Source organism: Trichomycterus rosablanca, chromosome 12 (assembly GCF_030014385.1).
Source record: "Trichomycterus rosablanca isolate fTriRos1 chromosome 12, fTriRos1.hap1, whole genome shotgun sequence".
Taxonomy (NCBI): Eukaryota; Metazoa; Chordata; class Actinopteri; order Siluriformes; family Trichomycteridae; genus Trichomycterus; species Trichomycterus rosablanca.
In genome coordinates, this window is record NC_085999.1 from 27,326,449 (window position 1) to 27,347,721 (window position 21,273).

Here is a 21,273-nt window from a genome sequence, read left to right on the forward strand (position 1 = left end):
TGGACCAACTAGGTAGGAGTGTCTAATAGAGTGGACAGTGAGTGGACACAGTATTTAAAAACTCCAGCAGCAGTGCTGTGTCTGATTCACTCATCCACAAACTTTTGGCCATATAGTGGAATTTGTATCAGTTGCTATATACATAACATTCAAGACTTGGTGCTGATAGAGGAACACTGTGGGACTCTGTGAGTGAACACATGAAAGAAAACACACCCACTGTAGGCGATGAGACGAGCTGATCTTCTCCCGGATCGGTGTGATATCGGACCAGACGGGGGCAGACTGGACTCAGCCGATCAGATCAGTGCGCCACTCTGGACTGATACCGGCAGATGGGCGTGATACGTGCGAGATCGTGCCAGTGATATTGGGTTAGATCGGATTGCGGGGCAGATTTGTATCGGATGTGTTTACATGGCGTCTGTCCGACACCTGTAAGGCTTTTATTTCCACGCTGAATGATGACCGATGTCTCGGCTGGGTGTCCCGTACCGGAACCGACAGTGGTCGACCCGGCTGCGGGGAACGGGACTGATGGAGACCGGGAGATGAACATCACAGACACGGTGGAGGGACAAGGTAAACACAGGCTGTATTGTGTTCATTTAGCGTTTATTTTTTAGAAATAATTACTTTAAAGTCAATAAACCAAATGTGAATCACTCAGCCTTTCTAACATTCCATCAACTATAAGCATAATATACAAAAAGAACATTGATTTAGGTGCGAATTAAATTTTAACAACATTAACCCCTTAAATTCCTCATGTAATTTAAATATTTTATCCTAATTCCTAAAGATTTCTATTTTATTATAATAAATAACAATTATTCAAAGTAATTTGTATTATAAAATGTTCAAGAAGATGCCTACAATGGCAGGAAAATAATATTGCATTAAAATTATGAAAAGTAAAATAAATAAATAAATAAACAAGGGAATTTTCTTAATTAAAAAAATGCACATTTAGTAGTGAAAATTTGAAGCAGATGTGTTCTTAAACTGTTTCATAAGAAACCTGCTAAAATCAGGGGTTTTCATTCTTTTATTGATAGGGTTTTTTATGCTCATCTCAAGTAATTCCAATTGATTGCACCCCATCTGTCCAAAAATCATGTAACACAATTAATAGGGTGGCACAGTGGGTAGCACTGTCGCCTCACAGCAAGAAGGTCCTGGGTTCGATCGATCCCCAGGTGGGGCGGTCCGGGTCCTTTCTGTGTGGAGTTTGCATGTTCTCCCCGTGTCTGCGTGGGTTTCCCCCCGGGGTGTTCCAGTCTCCTCCCACAGTCCAAAGACATGCAAGTGCGGTGAATTGGAGATACAAAATTGGCCATGACTGTGTTCGATATAACCTTGAGAATTGATGAACCTTGTGTAATGAGTAACTACCGTTTCTGTCATGAATGTAACCACAGAGTGTAAAACATGACGTTAAAATCCAAAAAAAAAAAAAAAACACAATTAATATGCCAAAATACACCCAATATGCCACCCTAATCCATTATGGGTCTTTTTTTTAATAAAATGTAATATAATAAAATGAAATACAATTGCTTAATATTATGCATTCTAACAACCTCAACAGATGCTTGTCTCAACACATATTAGATGATGTTGTAGAGCTTGTGTGTGTACGTTTACATTTATGTCATTTAGCAGATGCTTTTATCCAAAATTACTTACAATTGTGATCGAGCACAGTGCAAGTCGTTCAGGGATAAAGGTCTTGCATAGGGACCCAACAGTGGTAACTTAGCAAGAGTTGGACTTGAACCAGCAACCTTCTGATCAATATCCAGTGTCTTGATAGCTTTGTGTCTGATTGGTCTAGAAATATACACCAATCAGGCATAACATTATGAACACCTCCTTGTTTCTACACTCACTTTCCATTTTATCAGCTCCACTTACCATATAGAAGCACTTTGTAGTTCTACAATTACTGACTGTAGTCCATCTGTTTCTCTGCATACTTTGTTAGCCCCCTTTTATGCTGTTCTTCAATGGTCAGGACCCCCACAGGACCACTACAGAGCAGGTATTATTTAGATGGTGGATCATTCTCAGCACTGCAGTGACACTGACATGGTGGTGGTGTGTTAGTATGTGTTGTGCTGGTATGAGTGGCTGCTGGAGTTTTTAAATACCGTGTCCACTCACTGTCCACTGTATTAGACGCTCCTACCTAGTTGGTCCACCTTGTAGATGTAAAGTCAGAGATGAGCGCTCATCTATTGCTGCTGTTTGAGTTGGTCATCTTCTAGACCTTCATCAGTGGTCACAGGACGCTGCCCACGGGGCGATGTTGGCTGGATATTTTTGGTTGGTGGACTATTCTCAGTCCAGCAGTGACAGTGAGGTGTTTAAAAACTCCGCATTCATCAGCATTGCTGTGTCTGATCCACACATACCAGCACAACACACACTAACACACCACCACCATGTCAGTGTCACTGCAGTGCTGAGAATGACCCACCACCCAAATAATACCTACTCTGTAGTGGTCCTGGGAGAGTCCTGACCATTGAAGAACAGCATAAAAGGGAGCTAACAAAGCATGTAGATAAACAGATGGACTACAGTCAGTAATTGTAGAACTACAAAGTGCTTCTATGTGGTAAGTGAAGCTGATAAAATAGACAGTGAGTGTAGAAACGAAGGGGTGGTTTTAATGTTATGGCTGATCGGTGTAAGAGATAAGATAAGAGATCTTTTGGAGGTAGCAGTTATGTGTTATGTCTGAAGTCTGATGTGTATAGGAAGTAAAGGAAAGGAAAGAGCACTGTCCTCTGTGGGGCCCCTGTACTGCAGACCACTACATCAGATATACAGTCCTGAAGCCTCACATATACCATGTAGTGAGTGAGGTGGCAATCAATTCCTGCTTCCTCCAGCTTCGCCTTGAGCAGTGACTGCTGTAACATGTTGAAGGCATTAGAGAATCAAAGAACATGACCCTCACAGTGCTCCCAGGGTTCTCAAGGTAAGAGAGGAATCTGTCCAGCAGGTGGATCACTGCATCCTCTACACCAGTGACGATTTGGTAGATAAACTGCAAGGGGTCTAGCTTTGGGCTCTCTATCTTATCCATAGTCTTCATTAGATGTGAGATTAAGGCCATCAATTTAAAGTGGTTTGCTCCCTGGGTTGCATCTTGGGCACCAGCATCACACAGAAAGCTTTCCACAGATTGAAGATGTACATAACCTTTACGTATTGTTAGAAAGCTTGGACACCTTGGCATACCTTTGCTATGAATCAAATAAGTTGAACTACAGGACCATTATTTGTAGCCATTTTTTGTCATTAAACCAGCCAAATTTCATTTATATTTAATTTCATTTCATCTACCCCTTTATCCTGGACAGGATTACAGTGAGTCAGGTTACCACAGGCAACACTGGGTGCAAGGCAGGACTATTATCAATTGCAGCGCATTGGCCAGATTTCCAAGTCTTATATACTTATCCTGTATGTGGTCGTATCTTTTCAGGTATTCCAGCACCTGACATCCCAATGTAAACACCTGTACACAGTAGCTAGTACAGCTTTCACCGTTCTGGAAGACTTGTGGTCACTTCGTGTTAGACTTTATGACCACTGAGTAAAAAGAGTCTATGTAAAGTCAGGCAGTCGATGTTCAGCTCATTTCAGAGTTGTTTACACCGGTCGGCTGGACTCCATCTAGCGAGCATAATTGGCAGTGCCTGCAGCAGACACGGGTTTCTGCTAGGGCGGGTTGACCGGACTATGTGGGTGGGGTCTTTAAACGCTGTGTAAGGACCCTGATTAGCAGATAGAGAGGCGCCTGTGCAGAATGCATAGGGGAAAAAGGGTTCCTGCACACGGGTCGGAGGAGGCGTGAGCAGCAATATACCCACCTTGACTGCAATCAGGGATCCCCCAGCAGCAGAAGACAAATTCACTATGCTAAATTAGGAGGAAAATGGGAGAAAATGCATAAATAAAATAGAAAAAAAAGAAATGTTCTGTTAGATTGAGGTCATGGTTTTGTGTAAGCCACTAGAGTTCCAGACCAAACCCGTATGGGTACAGTCATGCTAAAACAGTAAAAGGCCTTCCCTAAACTGTTGCCACAAAATAGAAAGCATATGATTTGTTTGATATACCAAACGTAATATATCTTTTGGAAATAAGTGTGGCTGAAACATTCAAATACACCGCCTGGCCAATAAAAAGGTCACACACTTTAATATTTAGTTGGACCGCCTTTAGCTTTGATTACAGCACACATTCGCTGTGGCATCATTTCCACAAGCTTCTGCAATGTCACAACATTTATTTCTGTCCAGAGTTGCATTAATTTTTCCCCAAGATCTTGTATTGATGATGGGAGATTTGGACCACCGCACAAAGTCTTCTCCAGCACATCCCAAAGATTCTCAATGGGGTTCAGGTCTGGACTCTGTGTGTGAAAATGATGTCTCATGCTCCCTGAACCACTCTTTCACAATTTGAACCCGATGAATCCTGGCATTGTCATCTTGGAATATGCCCGTGTCATCAGGGAAGAAAAAATCCATTGATGGAATAACCTGGTCGTTCAGTATATTCAGGTAGTCAGCTGACCTCATTCTTTGGGCACATAACGTTGCTGAACCTAGACCTGACCAACTGCAGCAACCCCAGTCATAGGACTGCGCTCACAGGCTTGTACGGTAGGCACTAGGCATGATGGGTGCATCACTTCAGCCGCCTCTCTTCTTACCCTGATGCGCCCATCATGGGGAACAGGGTAAATCTGGACTCATCAGACCAGATGACCTTCTTCCATTGCTCCAGAGTCCAATCTTTACGTTCCCCAGCAAATTGAAGCCGTTTTTGTCGGTTAGCCTCACTGACAAGTGGTTTTCTTAAGGCTACACAGCTGTTTAGTCCCAATCCCTTGAGTTCCCTTCACATTGTGTGTGTGAAAATGCTCTTACTTTCACTATTAAACATATCCCTGAGTTCTACTGTTGTTTTTCTACCATTTAATTTCACCAAATGTTTAAGTGATCGCCGACCACATTCCTTCCTCGAAGATGATGTTTCCCCACTGTCCTTTCACTTTTTAATAATGCGTTGGACAGTTCTTAACTCGATTTTAGTAGTTTCAGCAATCTCCTTAGATGTTTTCTCTGCTGGATGCATGCCAATTATTTGACCCTTCTGAAACAGATTAACATCTTTTCCACGACCACAGGATGTGTCTTTCGACATGGTTGTTTAACAAATTAGAAGCTACTCACAGCATCAGTTAGGGTTAAATAACATGTTGCCAGCTGAAACATAATCACCCATGCAGTAATTATCCAATGGGATGCTTACCTATTTGCTTAGTTAAATCCAGGTGGTGACCTTTTTTTTGGCCAGGCAGTGTATGTCCACATGAGTTTAACCACATAGTGTTTTATTTATCTAATGTTTTAATAAGACTGGTGCCTCGTTATCATGGATCTGTAGAAACTCGGGTCAGTCTAAGACGGCCTTGAAATTATAAGCAAGAAGAAAGCAGAGCATAGCAGGGATTCTGGCATTAAAAACTGTAGATCATTTGCATATAAGACTGCAGCAGACTGAGATCTCTAAAGAGCTACCGAATATAAGAATACTAAATATTCACCAGTGGGAACTGGTGGTATTCTCAGATCCATCTTCAAATCACCCTTCCTGTCAGTATGCAGGTGAAGTCAAGTTTACCTACACATTTAAGGGCCAAAAGTATGTGGACACTTGATCAGGAGCTTGTTATACATCCATTCCTAGACCATTGGCAATGCTATGGAGTTACACTCACGTCTTATAGGAAAGATTTACACAACATTTAAAAATGTGTCTGGTGGAATATGTGCCTATTAAGTCTAAAGAGCATTTGTGAGGTCAGGCAGGCACTGACGTTGGAGAAGAAGGCATGGCTTGTAACTGACATTCCAATTCATCCCAAAGATAGTGTGTTTACATCAAACTCATTCATCAATGTCTTTATGGAGGGCACAGTTATGCTAAAACAAGAAAGGACCTTTCCCAAACTATTCTCACAAGCTCAAAGCATATTGTTTACCTGTAGGAATGGGTGTTGCAAAGCATCGATGTTCACATACACTGATCAGCCATAACATTAAAACCACCTCCTTGTTTCTACACACAGCTCCTCTTACCATATATAAGCACTTTGTAGTTCTACAATTACTGACTGTAGTCCATCTGTTTCTCTGCATACTTTTTTTAGCCTGCTTTCATCCTGTTCTTCAACGATCAGGACCCCCACAGGACCACAACAGAGCAGGTATTATTTAGGTGGTGGATCATTCTCAGCACTGCAGTGACATTGACATGGTGGTGGTGTGTTAGTGTGTGTTGTGCTGGTATGAGTGGATCAGACACAGCAGCGCTGCTGGAGTTTTTAAATACCGTGTCCACTCACTGTCCACTCTATTAGACACTTCTGCCTAGTTGGTCCACCTTGTAGAAGTAAGGTCAGAGACGATCGCTCATCTATTGCTGCTGTTTGAGTTGGTCATCTTTGAGATCTTCATCAGTGGTCACAGGACGCTGCCTACGGGGTGCTGTTGGCTGGATATATTTTTGGTTGGTGGACTATTCTCAGTCCAGCAGTGACAGTGAGGTGTTTAAAAACTCCAGCAGCGCTGCTGTGTCTGATCCACTCTTACCAGCACAACACACACTAACACACAGCCACCATGTCAGTGTAACTGCAGTGCTGTAAATGATCCAACAAAGCATGCAGAGAAACAGATGGACTACAGTCAGTAATTGTAGAACTACAAAGTGCTTCTATATGGTAAGTAGAGCTGATAAATTGGACAGTGAGTGTAGAAACAAGGAGGTGGTTTTAATGTTATGAGTGATCGGTGTATTTGACTTCAGCTATAGATTAAGTGCCACCCAATTACCAAAGCTTACCAGAACTACTGGACTCATCCTAAATCTGCAGTGGTGTATCAAAAGAAGCTAGTGTACGTGGACCTGAATGCACTTAGATATTCACATGGGGATCTAAATTCCACATCGCCACCCCAAGTGACCAACACATCATCTCCGACAGCAGGCATTAGTATTCCTGACCATAAGCTCTGTTCCATGATGTTGCTCAGTGGCATCTAAAATCTCCCCAAGCAATCAATTTGTGGCTTTAAGTAATTTATTCATTTTTCATTTGTGGCAAAGGTTTATACCAAACTGTGGCCGCATAGCAATGCTGACATGCTAACATAGTACATTAGCTGCTAATTTCCAAAAATAAATATGTTAGGGATATACCCTATATGACCAAGAGTATGTGAAACCTGACGAGTGTTGTTGGACATCCAAAAGCATGGTCATTAATACAGAATACACCCCCTCCTTGTAGCCTTCATGGGACTTTGAATGATGTCTGTAAGAATTTGTGTCCATTCAGTCTAAAAGGTATTTGTAAGATTAAGCACTGAGGGGGACTGCAGCACTGCAGTGACACTGACATGGTGGTGGTGTGTTAGTGTGTGTTGTGCTGGTATGAGTGGATCAGACACAGCAATGCTGATGGAGTTTTTAAAGATGCAGTTTTGGAGATGCTCTGACCCAGTCGTCTAGCCATCGCAATTTGGCCCTTGTCAAACTCGCTCAAATTTTTTCTGCTTCTAACATCAACTTTGAGGATAAAATGTTCACTTGCTGCTTAATATATCCCACTGACTAACAGGTGCCGTGATAAAGAGATAATCAGTGTTATTCACCTCACTTGTCAGTGGTCATAATGTTATGCCTAGTCGGTGTATATGTTTTTAGGCCACAATCCCTAGCAAATAATCCAAAATGAGTATGTTCCACTGTTTCCTGAGAGTAAGATCATGTGAGATTGGCATTTAATGAGTGTAGAGGGTGGTCGACATTCCTGAATTTACTCACTCTCAGTTATTGCTATCACCCTGCCCCTTAGGCATGTGACCACTACATGCTTAAAGTTAAGGCAGAAACATCCGGCCAGAGCAACGTTCGCTGAGAAGTCTGCTCCTCGAACAAAGAATAGGTTTAGCATAGACAGTGGACAATGGTCATTTCTTTGCAGTGGCTTCATTATCTTGCATTGTGCTGGATCGTGTCCCTTCAGTAAAGTCTGGATGGAAAACGGTGGATTGTTTGGCATTTAGGGCATCATTGAGAGCAGCATGTTGTGAAATTGGCATTTAAAAGCTTACAGATGGAGCTTGCATTTGCAGACAGCATCTCTGTGTGACGGACTGACTCGGACTTTGCTTAGCAGATGGAACATTCTCCGATCCACCTGGGTGGTTGTTTTTGCTGTAAGTAATTATCATTTCTCAGGCTGTATGTTCCAAGTGGAGCACATTAAAATAAGCAAGCCTCACATCCGGTACGCAACCATATGGTGTCACTGATTTTTTTATCTAATCTTTTCCTTTTGGGTTTTTTGGCATACTTGGCAGTGTCTTGGGCCCCATTATGGACCTCTGGATTGCAAATCAGCCCTGTTGGTTGATCAGTATTTAGAAATGTAACGTTTCTGTTACCCCTCTGCCAGGTCTGTTGGAGAGCAGCATGCGTTTGAAACCCCATGAAGCTCAGAGTTACAGAAAGAAGGCATTGTGGGTGTCATGGATCTCCATCGTGGTGACACTCATCCTGGCCGTGGCAGCATTCAGTAAGTTCAATATTGTGATTTCTTTATTATGTTTATTTTTGATCCAGGGGTTTTATTTTGGTGTGGGCAACACATGCGTAACATGCCCATTAAATTCAAAATATGTATTTTATATATATTATATATATATATATATATATATATATATATATATATATATATATATATATATATATATATATATACTGTATATATATATACTGTATATATATATATATATATATATATATATATATATTAGGGCTGTCAAACGATTAAAATTTTTAATCGCGATTAATCTCAGAATTTCATATAGTTAATCGCGATTAAATGTTATAGAAAACAAGGATTTTTAAGTGAAATGTTACAATTAAAATGGTGAACACATTTTATGCTAAATGTACTTATGTTAAAAACTGCTGGGACGAGAGAAAACTGTAAGGGAGTTTTATTCACTCACATACTAGGCAGTAATACTATCCAATGGTTTGATGGACGTTTCTACACGAAGTGAGTGTGTTTTGACCCTTTGGGGCTTCCATAGTTCATGGACAACGTGCTTGACTCAGCTGTCCGGTATTCTTTACCGTAACAGATTAAGTTAATAAAGTGTTCTGCTCCCGACAACTTGTGAATATAGCGTGTATTTATTTCTTTATTATGCAAGTGCAGATGCTACGACGCTCTTTTACATTATGTTAACAAACCGCAAATGAAAAACGGTGACATGTCCGACATTAAAACGTTTGTTTTACCAGTCAAGTCTCAACATGAACTAGAATTTGCGTTAATGGCACTATTTATCTTAATCGCGTTAAATTGAGATTGCGTTAATGCGTTATTATCGCGTTAACTTCGACAGCCCTAATATATATACACTGATCAGCCATAACATTAAAACCACCTCCTTGTTTCAACACTCACTGTCCATTTTATCAGCTCCACTTACCATATATACCACAACTACTGACTGAAATCCATCTATTTCTCTACATACTGTTTTAGCCTGCTTTCACCCTGCTCTTCAATGGTCAGGACTCTCCCAGGACCACTACAGAGCAGGTATTATTTAGGTGGTGGATCATTCTCAGCACTGCAGTGACAATGACATGGTGGTGGCGTGTTAGTGTGTGTTGTGCTGGTATGAGTGGATCAGACACAGCAGTGCTGCTGGAGCTTTTAAATAGTCTCCACTCACTGTCCACTCTGTTAGACACTCCTACCTTTGGTCCATCTTGTAGATGTAAAGTCAGAGATGATCGTTAATCTATTGCTGCTTTTTGAGTTGGTCGTCTTCTAGACCTTCATCAGTGGTCACAGGACACTGCCCACGGGGCGCTGTTGGCTGGATATATTTTTGGTTGGTGGACTATTCAGTCCAGCAATGACAGTGAGGTGTTTAAAAACAACCACCATGTCAGTGTCACTGCAGTGCTTAGAATGACCCACCACCCCAATAATACCTGCTTTGTAGCGGTACTGGGAGAGTCCCGACCATTGAAGATTGAAGAACAGCATGAAAGGAGGCTAACAAAGCATGCAGAGAAACAGATGGACTACAGTCAGTAATTGTAGAAAGTGCTTGTATATGGTAAGTGGAGCTGATGAAATGGACAGTGTAGAAACAAGGAGGTGGTTTTAATGTTATGGCTGATCACTATATATATATATACAAAATTGGTGTGTATATGTGTGTTAAGGTGTGAATTTGTTTGTGTGTGTTTGCCCTGCGATGGACTGGCGTCCTGTCCAGGGGGTTTCTGTGTGCCTTGCGCCCATTGAGATCTGGGATAGACTCCAGCACCCCCCGATTAGGATTAAAATGAAGAGTTTGGTGAGGAGGAGTGCACAAAGCCCTATCCTCAACCCCATTAAACACCTTTGGAATGAATTGGATTGTCGACTGTTTTGTCCTGACCTCATAATTGCAGTTTTGATTGAATAGGCACACATTCTCACAAATGCACTCCAAAATCCTGTGGAAAGCCTTCCCAGAAGAGTAGAGGCAAGAAGCCTTTACTGCTGACCCAGTTTGCCATCACACACAAACAAGGAAGATTTTCGGGAGCTTGCGTGTTTCCAGAAGGGATTAGATGTCTTGTCTGTTGTGTTTTGTCCATTGATATGCGATCTGCAATTCAGAGCTGTTGTTTTTCTGTATGACGAGTTTTGGAAGCAGTGCCATATATGCCGCTAAATTTAGAATCAACATAACCAGAAACAAGTGATAGCTAGATTTTAGCATTCATCACAGTGACTGTTGGAAACATTTGTACAATGCAATAAAAACAAGAATCTATGATTTGTTAATTCTATTGAATCTTTATAAAATAACTTTTAATGTTTTGAGCAACTTGTTTTTTTTTTTGAGTCAAATTAACAAGTTGATGCCTGCAGGGCAAAATAAATGTGAATATAATAGATTGTTTAAGTTACACAGTTTGGGCGGCTCGGTGGCTCGGTGAGTGGCACTGTCACCTCACAACAAGAAGGTCCTGGGTTAGATTCCCAGGTGGAGCCGGAGAGGTCCAGGTCCTTGATGGGTGGATGGATGGATGGATGGATGGATGGATGGATGGATGGATGGATTAGATAGATAGATAGATAGATAGATAGATAGATAGATAGATAGATAGATAGATAGATAGATAGATAGATAGATAGATAGATAGATAGATAGATAGATAGATAGATAGATAGATAGATAGATAGATGGATATATTTATATATATATATATACGTATATATACAGTATATATATAGATGAGATAGATAGATAGACAGATATATATATATATATATATATATATATATATACAGTGTATCACAAAAGTGAGTACACCCCTTACATTTCTGCAGATATTTAAGTATATCTTTTCATGGGACAACACTGACAAAATGACACTTTGACACAATGAAAAGTAGTCTGTGTGCAGCTTATATAACAGTGTAAATTTATTCTTCCCTCAAAATAACTCAATATACAGCCATTAATGTCTAAACCACCGGCAACAAAAGTGAGTACACCCCTTAGTGAAAGTTCCTGAAGTGTCAATATTTTGTGTGGCCACCATTATTTCCCAGAACTGCCTTAACTCTCCTGGGCATGGAGTTTACCAGAGCTTCACAGGTTGCCACTGGAATGCTTTTCCACTCCTCCATGACGACATCACGGAGCTGGCGGATATTCGAGACTTTGCGCTCCTCCACCTTCCACTTGAGGATGCCCCAAAGATGTTCTATTGGGTTTAGGTCTGGAGACATGCTTGGCCAGTCCATCACCTTTACCCTCAGCCTCTTCAATAAAGCAGTGGTCGTCTTAGAGGTGTGTTTGGGGTCATTATCATGCTGGAACACTGCCCTGCGACCCAGTTTCCGGAGGGAGGGGATCATGCTCTGCTTCAGTATTTCACAGTACATATTGGAGTTCATGTGTCCCTCAATGAAATGTAACTCCCCAACACCTGCTGCACTCATGCAGCCCCAGACCATGGCATTCCCATCACCATGCTTGACTGTAGGCATGACACACTTATCTTTGTACTCCTCACCTGATTGCTGCCACACATGCTTGAGACCATCTGAACCAAACAAATTAATCTTGGTCTCATCAGACCATAGGACATGGTTCCAGTAATCCATGTCCTTTGTTGACGTCTTCAGCAAACTGTTTGCGGGCTTTCTTGTGTAGAGACTTCAGAAGAGGCTTCCTTCTGGGGTGACAGCCATGCAGACCAATTTGATGTAGTGTGCGGCGTATGGTCTGAGCACTGACAGGCTGACCCCCCACCTTTTCAATCTCTGCAGCAATGCTGACAGCACTCCTGCGCCTATCTTTCAAAGACAGCAGTTGGATGTGACGCTGAGCACGTGCACTCAGCTTCTTTGGACGACCAACACGAGGTCTGTTCTGAGTGGACCCTGCTCTTTTAAAACGCTGGATGATCTTGGCCACTGTGCTGCAGCTCAGTTTCAGGGTGTTGGCAATCTTCTTGTAGCCTTGGCCATCTTCATGTAGCGCAACAATTCGTCTTTTAAGATCCTCAGAGAGTTCTTTGCCATGAGGTGCCATGTTGGAACTTTCAGTGACCAGTATGAGAGAGTGTGAGAGCTGTACTACTAAATTGAACACACCTGCTCCCTATGCACACCTGAGACCTAGTAACACTAACAAATCACATGACATTTTGGAGGGAAAATGACAAGCAGTGCTCAATTTGGACATTTAGGGGTGTAGTCTCTTAGGGGTGTACTCACTTTTGTTGCCGGTGGTTTAGACATTAATGGCTGTATATTGAGTTATTTTGAGAAAAGAATAAATTTACACTCTTATATAAGCTGCACACAGACTACTTTTCATTGTGTCAAAGTGTCATTTTGTCAGTGTTGTCCCATGAAAAGATATACTTAAATATCTGCAGAAATGTGAGGGGTGTACTCACTTTTGTGATACACTGTATATATATAGATAGATGGACGGACAGACGGACGGACGGACGGACAGACAGACAGATAGACAGATGAATGGGTGGATGGATGGATGGAAAGATAGTAGAAAGGATCTAGTATAGTAATGAGTTAAGGGAACTCTGTTAACAAGGACAAAAAGATACAAAATAAATGCCCCAACTTTTCCGGAAATTAGGTTTGTATGCACAGTGAGAAGTTGGCCATTTAACTTTGAATGGATACAATGGGCATAAAAATGTGGCTAACACTAATTTATACCAAACTTAGGCTAACTGAAGGGCTCACCAAAGAAGCGTCAGTTGAGTTCCATCATACTAAACTGATGAATCCATGTCTTTGTGGACCTTACTTTGTATACAAGGGCACAGTCTGGAATAAAACAGGAAAGGACCTTCCTAAAAGTGTTGGCAAAAACTTGAAAATATATTATTTGTAGTACTGTATATTACTTATTTTATACACGTTAGCAATGTGTGTGTCTAAACAACCTAAATTCGAGAAATATTAGGAGGTTTAAACATATGTACCCTCATATCCATATGGAATTAGGATGTAAAGGTCAGCAAACAGTAAGCATATCTGTGTGCATTTGTCACACACCTTTGCCACCCAAAGCTCTTAACGTCACAAGGGCAGATGGTGGGGGCTTGTGACTCATCACCGTCTCTGCCAGTCTCAAGACCTTGAACACAGGGCTTTGTTCTCTTTTCACTAGTGTTTGTATTCCTGACTTTTTGTAAAGTCATGGGGGAAAGTAATAGGAACAATCACATGATCAGAGAGACACTACTCACACACACACACACACACACACACACACACACACACACACACACACACACAGACATTCTTAGGCCACATGAGGAAACTAGTAAGGAACTCGGCTGAGAAGATGTTTTTCAATTGCTTGCACACAGCCTAAATCTGCTTAAGTCACCCCTCTTAATAATAGAGTTTAGGACTCTTTAGCCGTTCATTGCTAACCTATTACAGTGGTACCTTGAAATTCGACATAATTTGGTTCTGGGAGTGGCGTTGAGTTTCAAGGTATTTTTTCCCGTAAGGACGTATGGGAAACCTGCTTATGCGTTCCAGGTTTTGTGAACCTGCATATATTTTAGGCTAATGTAAAATACTGGGGTTGTTTCTGACACTTATACACTGAAAATAACTCAAATATAATATAAAATATACAGTATATTATATATTTTATATTTTATATACTGGTGCTGGTCATAAAGTTGGAATATCATGAAAAAGTTGATTTATTTCAGTAATTCCATTCAAAAAGTGAAACTTGTATATTATATTCATTCATTACACACAGACTGATATATTTCAAATGTTTATTTCTTTTAATGTTGATGATTATAACTGACAACTAATGAAAACCCCAAATTCAGTATCTCAGAAAATTAGAATATTACTTAAGACCAATACAAAAAAAGGATTTTTAGAAATGTTGGCCAACTGAAAAGTATGAACATGAAAAGTATGAGCATGTACAGCACTCAATACTTAGTTGGGGCTCCTTTTGCCTGGATTACTGCAGCAATGCGGCGTGGCATGGAGTCCATCAGTCTGTGGCACTGCTCAGGTGTTATGAAGCCCAGGTTGCTCAGATAGTGGCCTTCAGCTCTTCTGAATTGTTGGGTCTGGCGTATCGCATCTTCCTCTTCACAATACCCCATAGATTTTTTATGGGGTTAAGGTCAGGCGAGTTTGCTGGCCAATTAAGAACAGGGATACCATGGTCCTTAAACCAGGTACTGGTAGCTTTGGCACTGTGTGCAGGTGCCAAGTCCTGTTGGAAAATGAAATCTGCATCTCCATAAAGTTGGTCAGCAGCAGGAAGCATGAAGTGCTCTAAAACTTCCTGGTAGACGGCTGCATTGACCTTGGACCTCAGAAAACACAGTGGACCAACACCACAGATGACATGGCACTCCAAACCATCACTGACTGTGGAAACTTTACACTGGACCTCAAGCAACGTGGATTCTGTGCCTCTCATCTCTTCCTCCAGACTCTGGGACCTTAATTTCCAAAGCTAATGCAAAATGTACTTTCATCAGAGAACATAACTTTGGACCACTCAGCAGTCCTTTTTGTCTTTAGCCCAGGTGAGACGCTTCTGACGCTGTCTCTTGTTCAAGAGTGGCTTGACACAAGGAATGCGACAGCTGAAACCCATGTCTTGCATACGTCTGTGCGTGGTGGTTCTTGAAGCACTGACTCCAGCTGCAGTCCACTCTTTGTGAATCTCCCCCACATTTTTGAATGGGTTTTGTTTCACAATCCTGCGGTTATCCCTATTGCTTGTACACTTTTTTCTACCACATCTTTTCCTTCCCTTCGCCTCTCTATTAATGTGCTTGGACACAGAGCTCTGTGAACAGCCAGCCTCTTTAGCAATGACCTTTTGTGTCTTGCCCTCCTTGTGCAAGGTGTCAATGGTCGTCTTTTGGACAACTGTCAAGTCAGCAGCCTTCCCCATGATTGTGTAGCCTACAGAACTAGACTGAGAGACCATTTAAAGGCCTTTGCAGGTGTTTTGAGTTAATTAGCTGATTAGAGTGTGGCACCAGGTGTCTTCAATATTGTACCTTGTCACAATTTTCTAATTTTCTGAGATACTGATTTTGGGATTTTCAGTAGTTGTCAGTTATAATCATCAACATTAAAAGAAATAAACATTTGAAATATATCAGTCTGTGTGTAATGAATGAATATAATATACAAGTTTCACTTTTTGAATGGAATTACTGAAATAAATCAACTTTTTCATGATATTCTAATTTTATGACCAGCACCAGTATATAACAGTGCACTCAAAGGAGCAGCGGTTCAACTCCGAGCTCCCCCCGTATTGCTGAGCTCCTCACCCGATCACGGAGAGTATGCCCAGCAACCCACCAGAGAAAGCTCATTTCGGCCAATTGTATCCGCGACCTCGTTCTTTCGGTCATTACCCAAAGCTCGTGATCATAGGTGAGGATAGGGACATAGATCGACCGGTAAATTGAGAGCTTTGATTTGCGGCTCAGCTCTCTCTTCGCCACAATGGTCTGGTAAAGTGACCGCATTACTACAGACGCTGCACCCAACCTACAGTCGATCACCTACAACCTACATCTTATGATCCCTCTTTGCATCACTCGTGAACAAGACCCCGAGATATTTGAACTCCTTCCGTTGGGGTAGGTTCTTATTGTTTTCTTATGCTTCTTAATCGTGGAGATGCTTGATCTTGGAATACCGTATTCCGTTCTCATAATCTCACTTTGATGACGTTTTACCACACCGCTCAAGCCAAGCGCTGAACAGAACGGCAGTCACAAACACGTTTAGTTTATGTAAAATGTCAAGTTTAGAGGTACAACTTTCTCAACAAAGGGCGTCAAGTTTAGGGGACGTCGAGTTACAAGATACCACTTTATATATATTTTTGCATCCAAGTATGTGGCAACAGCTTGGCTAAATGACCTTTCCTGTACCAGCATGATTCTGCCCCTGTGTTCAAAGTCCATAAAGACATGGTTTGTCCTGTTTGGTATGGAAACTCTAGTGGTCTGCACAGACGTCAACCCCACTGAGCACCTTCAGGATGGGTTGGAATCTTGATCTTGAGCCAGACCTCATAAATCCTCTTTTAAGTGAATGGGCACGAATTCCCAAAGACACTATACAAAATCCTGTAAAAAGCCTTCTTAGAAGAGTGAAGGCTTTAATAGCTGCACAGGGAGTGACCAACTCTATACAAATCCCCATGGTTTCATTTACATTTACATTTTTGGCATTTAGCAGACGCTTTTATCCAAAGTGACTTACAGTATACAATCTAAGCAGTTGAGGGTTAAGGGCCTTGCTCAAGGGCCCAACAGTGGCAACCTGGCAGTGGTGGGGCTTGAACCAGCAACCTTCTGTGATTACTGGTCCAGTACCTTAACCGCTAGGCTACAGCTGCCCTATATAAGGAATAAGACGTTTCGGAATAAGACATCCAGCAAGCTCATGGTCGGGTTGTTTCATGGTCATGTTTCCTCCACATGCAAGGCGCTTTAAAAGCTCAGATAACATAGCTGCACTGCAACAGGGCAATCAGTAGCTCTAGATTAGATTCCTGGCATCAAGCAAAATATGAATGCTTGAGTTTAAACGAGACCTTGCATCCCCTTTGACATAATAAAAGAGGCAGTGGTGTCTGCAGATGTCCAATCACCAAAGCTTCAGTGCTTCTGGGAGCAAAATCCCCTTACAGGTCTCGTCTCTTCTTCACAAACGAGCAAGCTCTAAAATCAGCTCCCTTAGGAAATTAAGAGAAGAAGAATTCTCTCGACCAATATTGTGATCTAATACTGAAAAGACAATGCAGAGGCTGCTGTTTGAACTGAAAGTGACGTTTTTTGTGCAACAAGTATAACATCTTCTGAGAGATTTTCCTCTCGGGTTAAATATTTACACAAATTCTACCCAACGACTGCTATACAGTGGTACCTTGTAATTCGAGGTCCCTCAAACTTGAAATCTTTAAAGCTCGACGGCCTTTGTCCAGTGGCGCCCCCAGAAATTTTTCATAGGGTTGGCCAGATGGGGCCACTGAAAATCTTGGGGTGTCACACCAAATCGAAAAGCCATAACTAAATTTCAGGAAGACTATTGTATATATACAGATATAGTAGTAGTATACAGACTAGTTACTAACTTATTATCTGATGTGCATAGACTAATACAGTACAATTAACATTTTACAGTACAACAACAATCCTGCACCAGGATTGGGGGCCAGCGAACCCCCCTGCCCCCTCCCTTTGATGGCACCCCTGCCTTAATCAAGAAATTTGTAGCCTTAAGCCTGGCGTTTCCCTTACAGTGCAGTGCGGTAAAACGTCATCAAAGTGCACATATAAGACTAATAAAGCGGCTCTGCTTCTTGTATGAATGCGCCCTTGCTAAACTTGCTAAGGAATACAGTACTCCAAGATCAAGCTTCTCCACGATTATGAAGCATAAGGAAACAATAAAGAAGTAACCGTAAAGTGCAGGTTTTATTGTATTTTTTATTGATTTTTAACGGTTTTTCCATTGTATTTCAGTGTTTTTTTTATATTATATTTGTGTTATTTCCAGTGTATTTTAAGTGTCAAAAACAACCCCATTGCCGCTCAGGTGGCGCAGCGGTAAAGTACGCTAGCACACCAGAGTTGGGTTTCTAGATACATCGTATCGAAACTCAGCTCTACCTTTCCGACTGGGTTGGGCGGCAGTATGAACAACGTTTGGCTGTTGTTCACGGGCTTAGGGGTAGAGTTGGAGCATAGGTCCTCATAACTGGTGCAACTGCGGCCCCTGCTGGTTGACTGACGGCGCCTGCACAGGGCTGAGGAATAACATTGAGGGGGGTGTGACCCTTCGGGGGTGTATGAACTCGGCTCGTGCAGGTGAAAAATGCAAGTCTGTACTGATTGTGCGCCGGAGGGGGCGCAAGTCAGTTGAGAGGCGTCCTCAGTCAGCGGCAAAGGGTCGAATCAGTATAGAGGACACAATCAGGGTAATTGGACACGACTAGAATAGGGATAAAAATTGGGGGGAAAAAGTGAAAAAAAACAAAAAACAAAAAAAAACATTATTTTCTGTTAGCCTAAAATATACGCAGTTCCAAAGGACCATGGAACGCATTGACAAGTTTCCCATACATCCTTATGGGAAAAATACCTTGAAACTCAATGACTTTAAAACTCGACCCCACTCCCAGAACCAATTTAAGTATTTTGAATGTTCTGATGAAAATGGTCGTTAGAGTAGAATATACACTGACCAGGTATAACATTATGATCACTGACGGGTGAAGTGAATAACACTGATTATCTCTTCATCACGGCACCTGTTAGTGGGTGGGATATATTAAGCAGTAAGTGAACATTTTATCCTCAAAGGTGATGTGTTAGAAGCAGGCATAAGGATTTGAACAATTTTGACAAGGGCCAAATTGTGATGGCTAGACGACTGGATCAGAGCATCTCCAAAACTGCAGTTCTTGTGGGGTGTTCCTGGTCTGCAGTGGTCAGTATCTATCAAAAGTGGTCCAAGGAAGGAACAGTGGTAAACCGGCGACAGGGTCGTGGGCGGCCAAAGCTCATTGATGCACGTGGAAAGTGAAGGCCAACAGACGAGCTACTGTAGCTCAAATTGCTGAAGAAGTGAATGCTGATTCTGATAGAAAGGTGTCAGAATACACAGTGCATCACAGTTTGTTGTGTATGGGGCAGCAAAAGGGGGACCAACACAATATTAGGAAGGTGGTCATAAGGTTATGCCTGATCTGTGTAGATACAAATTAAACTTGGAGGATTGAACTGCTTTTCTTTTCTCTCAGACTTGTCTTCTAGTCATTAGTATTTTACTCAGACTATACTCACAGATCATGACTGTGCACCAAGCTCTCTGAGCATTTAAGTCCTGAAGGTGATAATAAACTATATCACCGAAAGGATGTGGAAACCTGATCATAAATACTGTATGTAGTGCATTCTATTCCAAATCAAGGCCATTCATATAGAGTTGGCTCCACTTTGCTGCCATAACAACCTTCTTTCTTACGAGAAGACTTTCCAAATGGGCCTTTGGGAATTTTTGTGTATTTATTTAAAAGACAAAAAGATCTGGCTGACCCAAAGGAGTTTAGTGGGGTTAAGGTCAGGGCTTTATAGACTTGACTTTCTTCTTTTACCATGCTAAGATCAAAGGAAAATCCAGTTGAGAAAATTCTAGTTTCTAGTCTCAACTAAGGCCAATGTCTATGACTTCACATTATGAAAAGGATTAGGCAAAATTTTTATTTTGGGGAGAGTAGCAGGAGAAAAACCACTGCTAACCTGGAGAAACATCAGAGCTGCATTTACACTGCCATTCATGGTGTTTATCATATAAAGGAAAGACATACTGTGTTTATCTGAAACAGCATAAAATACTTTAATTATTGTAAAAAAAATATGCATCTTTTACTTTAACATGATTTACAGTTCTCATTTCCAATAGACAATAAGTGTCAGGAATGTGTAATCAAACATTAGTTTCATTTCTATTTTCTATAGTACACCGATCAGGCATAACATTATGACCATATTGTGTTGGTCCCCCTTTTACTGCCAAAACAGCCCTGCAACTGTGATGCATTTACATTTACATTTACATTTTCAGCATTTAGCAGACGCTTTTATCCAAAGCGACTTACACAATGAGCGGAACATGATGAGCAATTGAGGGTTAAGGGCCTTGCTCAGGGACCCAACAGTGGCAACTTGGTGGTGGCGGGGCTTAAACCGGGACCCTCTGTTTACTAGTCCAGTACCTTAACCACTGAGCTATCACTGATGCACTGTGTATTCTGACACCTTTCTATCAGAACCAGCATCAACTTCTGGGCCGCCCATGACCCTGTCCCCGGTTTACCACTGTTCCTTCCTTGGACTACTTTTGATAGATACTGACCACTGCAGACTGGGAACACCCCACAAGAGCTGCAGTTTTGGAGATGCTCTGACCCAGTCGTCTAGCCATCACAATTTGGTCCGTGTCAAACTCGCTCAAATCCTTACATTGCCCATTTTTCCTGTTTCTAACACATCAACTTTGAGGATAAAATGTTCACTTGCTGCCTAATATATCCCACCCACTAACAGGTGGCATGATGACGAGATAATCAGTGTTATTCACTTCACCCGTCAGTGGTCATAATGTTATGCCTGGTCAGTGTATACCAATATGTAGTTTAAGATTCAAAATTTTTTCAATGAGCAAGTGTCTGACACGACAAGAATGTCAATGTGAATGCAGCCTAATTGTTGTTCTTGCTGCTTTCAGGTTGCCGTGCATCTCCTAAATGCCTGCTGGCTTTTCTCTTTTACTTAGTCTAATTAGATTCAGGACATGTTGTAAAATCTAGTGTGGCGCACCCATCCGGGTACAATTACAGTCCTTGTATTTCACACATAATGACTGAGGTGTAGTTGTGTTGTTATAATACATTTACCCTAATAAAGAAAACCATCCAAGCAGTTCTTTTTTTAATCAGGGCCTTGTTACCGGTCTGTGACAATTCCAGATGTTTTTGTCTAGTTGGCATTAACTACACTCATTAAGGCTGATTAATT

At 41.6% G+C, this 21,273-nt stretch overlaps 1 protein-coding gene across 1 annotated transcript in view; it reads left to right on the forward strand.

Moving 5' to 3' along the window:
- The first annotated feature begins 404 nt into the window (after nucleotides 1-404).
- Nucleotides 405-21,273, forward strand: part of tmem163a (transmembrane protein 163a) — a 52,194-nt gene continuing 31,325 nt past the window's right edge. Inside the window, exons 1-2 of the mRNA XM_063006430.1 lie at nucleotides 405-582; nucleotides 8,552-8,671. Coding sequence (XP_062862500.1) covers nucleotides 462-582; nucleotides 8,552-8,671 — 241 coding nt within the window. The 5' untranslated portion in view covers nucleotides 405-461. The remainder of the gene's footprint in view (nucleotides 583-8,551; nucleotides 8,672-21,273) is intronic.